Here is a 6,453-nt window from a genome sequence, read left to right on the forward strand (position 1 = left end):
TGCGGATTTTTATAAGTAAGGTATGCAGATTTTGATAGGCTTAATATGCAGATTTTTGTTAAGCTTTGCATGCGGATTTATGTTAAGCTTTGTATACAGATTTTCAGTACGTAGGGTGTGTTCTAGTGCACACCAAGTGCTTGATAAAATGCTTAGCTCAATATAATGCCACAGTAGGCATTTTAATAGCTCAGTTAATGCAGGAGAAGCATTTAATTCAGCTTATATAGTCTTGCTACAGCTTTTATGGACTAGATGTCCAATGGGTGGGCTCCCACAGTCGCCTCTAGGTTCAGATAACCTAGTTCTAGGTTCAGATAACCTAGTTAAAGCAAGGTAAGAAAATTAATTATGAAATCAGTATTTTATTTTCAGCAAAGGCACTGTACTGGATTAGATATCCATTGGGTTGGGCTCCCACAGTCGTCCCTAGGTTTAGATAACCTAGTAAACCCTACTAGACTCGGAACTTGCAATCCCGGGTTTAGTTAGGGATGCGCGCACAGCAAGTACAGTTGCCGGGCCCATCAGCAGCATGATTATTATTTTGATCTATTATGTAAATAGTTTTCAAAACTTCACAAATTAGTTATGTGAATACAAGTTAGACTCAGTTTAGCATTAATTAGTTCAGCTTATGTATTAGTTCAGTTTCCTGTTGATACACATGATAGTTCCATGATTAGCTATACATGTTTAGTAATTCAGTTAGTATGATTCCTTTATTGCTATTTATGAGCATGATTAGCTGTACATGTTTAGTATTTCAGTTAGCATGATTTCTTTGCTATTTATGAGCATGATTAGCTTTACATGTTAGCTTTTTAGTTAGTTCCTTTGCTATTTATGAGCATGATTAGCTTTACATGTTAGCTTTTCAGTTAGTTCCTTTGCTATTTATGAGCATGAGTAGCTTTACATGTTAGCATTCAGTTTTAGCATGTTTTTATTCATATACATGCATATCGAGTTTTTGTGAGTAGATAGCGCTCACTAAGCTTTATGCTTATAGACTGCATTTGTCACGCCCCCAGAAGAGTCCCTGTCCGAGAAAATTTCGGCAGCATCTCCCCTGTACGGCGGACAATCAAAATTTTCTACAAGCACTAAATACTCAGCCACAGGCGGCTGGAATAATAACAGTAAATAAAACCAATCACCACGCAGTTTATATAAGTATTCAGCCTCTGGCTGTCACAACCACGCAGTTAATAAAATAGTAAACAAAACAATAAAACTCTGACTCGAAATCCACCCTACTCCACTACACTCGTAAAGCTCAAAACCGACGAACCCACCTCTTCTGCCGTCCAGGCAGGCATATAGTAGAATAAAATCCAAATCATATCAAAGGTCCATCAAACGAAAGGATTCCATACAATATCCATATGAAAAATCCAAAACAAGACTAAAACAAAGTCTGATAGAGAAAAACTAAAATAAAATAACAACTCAACCCAGCAGAGGACTAGCACTACGTGCTGTGGGGACTAGCGACTGGAACTCCCTCCTGACAGCATCAACCTGAAAATAACAACAATGGAGGCGGGGTGAGTCCAACACTCAGCAGGTACAGTTGATATGCAAAGTAAAGAAACAACACCTAGCACTAATCATGCGTACAGTCTCCTGATAAGAAAGATAAGAATGCATCTGAAATAAACAGGAGAATACTGTACTAACCGGTCAAACAGTCCAAGTGGTATAAGAATCCTGTATGCATGTCAAACATAGGTATCCAAACAATATGCAGCATATAAATGCAAACCACAAACACAAGCAATAAATGCATCATGCATATGATGCCAATGATGCGTCCTGGTCACCCCGACGCCATCGATCATCTCACACACATAGTGAGGCCGAGTGGGTAGGGCTGTGACAACCGTGCACTCTGTCATCACTACTCCCGATGAGTGACCGAGTGGACGGGATGCTGTCGGAGTACACCTATCCTCCTACCCCAAATCATAGATGGGGGAGCGCAATGCTCTCAACTCCCGGTACTCAAAGACGGGAGGAATCCCTTCCGGCTAACACGTTGTGCCACACTACCCATGAGCGGACCAACGGTGCCTAACAGAGTCCCTGCTGCAACACACTCGCCTGAATCGACCACTGACCCATGAGTGGTGGTGTGTGCAGATCCATGTAACTGGCGATGTGCTCAGCAATAATGGAGCGGACTATCGCACAGCATGCAATCATGCAAATGATGCATGGCAATAACCATATAAACATCCTGACCTAATCCATATATATAGAAATGTGCACCCTAGGTCAAAGAATCATATCAAATCGAAGGTACACAGAAGGTATAAAACCTAGGTCCTGAACATGGTCAAGCATGGCATATCACTACCCCTATAAGCATATATAAACAGGTAAAATATACCTGAGATGCAAAACCAATCAATCAATCAAGCATGTAAGATTTGGGTAGTGATTAACCGAAAACAGATAAGAAACACAATTAATGCAACATGTTAATTTAATTACTAAGCATATCAAATGACATAAGTCAAAAGTACCCGCCTCCGAAAATAGAAAGGTCCAATCCGATATCGAGATACTCGTCTCGCGACCAGTCCTGTAATAACCACATTTAATTTAGCTACATATATATCACATAGCTAAAGAAAATTCCTTATTTACCAGAACCCTAATTCGTTCCACTATAAAATTTGATTTAGGTCTAAACCTAAATCAACTTAAACTCTCCCAAATACGAACCTGATACCAGAACAAATTTATACACCTTACCTCTAAACAAACCATTAGATAGAAATCCAAAAACCTAAATCCAAGTACTCATGAACATAATTACTACACCTTACCTCTTCCTCACAGCCCCTCTTCTGATGATCCTCTGCCAAGATCGTTGCTACTGGCAACCAGGTGAATCGCTGGACCAAAGCACACCACAAGCAAACCAGATCAAAAATAAAAATCCTTGCACCTACTAAATTTCCAACCAAACAAAACCTCACCGTGGACTTGATCAAAGGCAAAGAGCACTAGGGCACAAGGTGAGGTCGTAGTCAGCACTGTGCAGTGGAGAAGGCTGAGGAAAAACTGTGGCCGACGGTGCTGAATGAATCAAGGGCAGAGGAAATGCAAATTTGTGGTCGGCGGCTGTAAACTCCACAGCAAAGGGCAGAGGAAAGGAAATGCAAAGCTGTGGCCCAAACCTAGGGCAGTGGCATCGGGAAGGAGTCGGCTAGGACACAAGGTGGTCGTCGGCTCTAAGGCTCGGGTGCCGGCACAGAGGAGTCGGGATCACCGTACGCAGCGGGGAGGAGCGGTGCTCGGCGTCAGCGCCGGTGGGCAGAAAGCAGGCGGTCGGGTGGCGCCGAGTGGCTAGGGCACCGAGGGGTGAAGGCTACGGCGGCGGAGAGGGCAGCGGTTAGGGCTTGGAGTAGTTGGCGGCGTTGGGGAAGAGATGAGGTGCGGATCGGGGCTGAGGGATTCGGCGATATAAGAGAGAATAAAGAAATAAGAAATATTTAATAAAAGAATTTATTAAAGGAACAATTCCTCACTTAAATCGGGTAGCCCAAACAGGCTTTTCTGGGCCCCGTTCCGGTCCCCGTTAACTCGTCCATACGAGCTCCGAAAAATTCCCGAAAAATATCCAAAAATTCTGGAAAATTTCCTTAATCATATTCGCCTATTTCCGGTATTTTACATTCTCCCCCACTTATAAAAATTTGGTCCCCAAATTTCGTTATCTACCATCAGCAAATACTAACAACAGACAGCAAGTATAAATGCTGAACGGTAACTAAACACACATACCTCAAGTGAAAAGATGGGGATATCGAGCTCTGATAGTATCCTCGAGCTCCCAAGTAGCCTCCTCGTCCGAATGATGCTGCCATCCGACTTTAACCAGCCGGATGGTCTTATTCCGCAACTGACGCTCCTTCCGGTCGAGAATCCGTACCGGAACCTCCTCATAGGTAATGTCAGGCTGAACTGGAACTGGAATATCAGCCAGTACATGCGTCGGGTCGGGTACATATCTCCTCAGCATGGATACATGAAATACATCGTGCACGCCTGACAGGGACGGTGGTAGTGCCAGTCGGTAAGCTACTGCTCCGATCCTCTCCAGTATCTCGAAAGGACCAATATACCGCGGAGCTAGCTTACCCCTGAGGCCAAATCTCTTCACCCCTTTCGTGGGTGAAACTCGCAGAAATACATGGTCGCCCACAGAGAACTCTAGTGGTCTGCGTCTCCGATCAGCATAACTCTTCTGGCGGTCCTGCGCCTCTGACATCCTCCGTCTGATAGTACGGACCAACTCTGCATCCTGCTGAACTCTATGAGGTCCCAACAACTGAGCCTCTCCAACCTCATCCCAAAGGACGGGTGTCCGACAAGGTCTACCATACAACGCCTCAAACGGTGCCATCTGGATAGCCGAATGGAAGCTGTTGTTGTAGGCAAACTCTACCAACGGCAGATGGTCCTCCCAACTGCCTCCGAAATCCATAACACATGACCTCAGCGGGTCCTCTAAAGTCTGAATGGTCCGCTTTGACCATCCATCTGTACTGAAACGGAGCTGTGTGCCCAAGGCCTGCTGCAGACTCTGCCAGAAACGAGACGTGAACCGTGGATCTCTATCCGAAATGATACTCAATGGAACACCATGTAGTCTGATAATCTCTCGGCAATACAGATCTGCCAATCGATCCAGGGAATCAGTCCTCCGAATCGCTAAGAAGTGCGCTGATTTGGTTAATCGATCAACGATTACCCAAATCGCGTCATGACCTCGTCGTGTCCTCGGCAACCCTACCACAAAGTCCATGGTAATGTGATCCCACTTCCACTCAGGAATAGGAATCCGCTGAAGTAATCCTGGAGGTCTCTGGTGTTCAGCCTTGACAGACAAGACATCTAGCTACAAAATCCGCGATGTCTTTCTTCATGCCGTTCCACCAGTAAGAACGCCTCAAGTCTCGATACATACGGGTCCCGCCTGGATGGATCGCAAATCGAGAACGGTGTGCCTCCTGTAATAGCTCCTGTAAGACCGGATGAGACTGAGGTACGCATAATCTGCCTCGGAAGTATATGATACCCTCCTCGTCTCGTGTAAACTCGGTCTGCTGCCCGGAAGCTATCTGACTGCTAATAAACTGCAAATGCTGATCACTAGCCTGTGCCTCTCGGATCCTCGTCACGATCGACGGTCGAGCAACCATGGTAACCAGAATACCCTGCTCTGTCGGTCCCTGCTCCTCAAGATCTAACTCTGAGAAAGCCTGAATCAAGTCCGTGACTGAAGTCCGGTGACTAGACAAAGTCCCTCTGGACTTCCTACTAAGTGCATCTGCAACCACATTAGCTTTCCCAGGGTGGTAGCTAATGGTACAATCGTAGTCCTTCAGGAACTCCATCCATCTCCTCTGTCGGAGATTAAGCTCCTTCTGAGTGAAAATGTATTTGAGACTCTTATGATCAGTGAGAATCTCAAATGTGATACCGTATAAATGATGACGCCAAAGCTTCAGAGCAAAGATGATGGCAGCAACTCCAAATCATGAACTGGGTAGTTCTTCTCATGCTCCTTCAGCTGACGAGAAGCATAAGAGACTACCCTGCCGTGCTGCATTAGAACAGCGCCCAAACCCTGTAGAGACGCGTCGGTGTAAAGTACAAATCCATCCTCTCCAGAAGGTAAAACCAAAACTGGAGCCGACACTAATCTCCGCTTCAGTCTCGCAATCCTCGGACCATATGAACCTCACGCCTTTCCGTAAGACGTGTCGCGGCATAGCAATACGCGAGAAGCCCTCGACAAAACGTCGATAATGCCAATCCAATCGCTGGATCTCTGAACCGACTTGTTCGCTCCCAACCGGTGACCTCGATCTTCCGAGGATCAATCAAATACCGCTAGAAACCACGTGTCCGAAACCCAATCGAGGATAGCGATGCACACTTGCCGAACTTCGTCAGACTGATGTCGTCGAAGAATCTCCAAGACTGTGCGAGTATGCTCCTCCTCGAAGCGAGTAGACCAATATGTCATCAATGAAAACGATAACAAACCGATCCGGATACTCCGGAAAGATGCGGTTCATCAAATCCATAAACACCGCTGGAGCATTGGTAAGCCCAAATGGCATTACCAAAAACTCATAATGACCGTATCTGGTACGGAAAGCGTCTTCGGATATCTCTCGACTCTCAACTGATGATATCCGGATCGCAGATCAATCTTAGAATACATTGAAGTACCTCTGAGCTGATCAAACAAATCCTCAACCGTGGTAATGGATATTTATTTCTGACGGTAACTTCAGCTGCCTGTAGTCAATACATAATCTCATGGTGCCGTCTTTCTTCTTGACAAATAGAATCGGAGAACCCCATGGTGAAACACTAGGGCGAATAAATCCCTTGCTCGAGTTGAACCTTCAGCTCGTTCAACTC

The 6,453-nt window shown here is 45.3% G+C and overlaps 1 protein-coding gene across 1 annotated transcript; it reads right to left on the bottom strand.

Annotated features, from left to right (window-relative positions):
* Positions 1–3,811: 3,811 nt before the first annotated feature.
* LOC122050511 lies at positions 3,812–5,219 on the bottom strand (the record flags this gene model as incomplete). The annotated part of the gene is made up of 2 exons (XM_042611404.1): positions 5,175–5,219; positions 3,812–4,270 (listed from the first exon to the last, which is right to left on the bottom strand). Coding segments are annotated over exons 1-2 (504 nt in total), but the record flags the coding sequence as incomplete, so codon positions are not given.
* Between the last annotated feature and the right edge of the window lie 1,234 nt (positions 5,220–6,453).

The sequence above is a fragment of the Zingiber officinale genome, chromosome 3A (assembly GCF_018446385.1).
Source record: "Zingiber officinale cultivar Zhangliang chromosome 3A, Zo_v1.1, whole genome shotgun sequence".
In the NCBI taxonomy this organism is placed as follows: domain Eukaryota; kingdom Viridiplantae; phylum Streptophyta; class Magnoliopsida; order Zingiberales; family Zingiberaceae; genus Zingiber; species Zingiber officinale.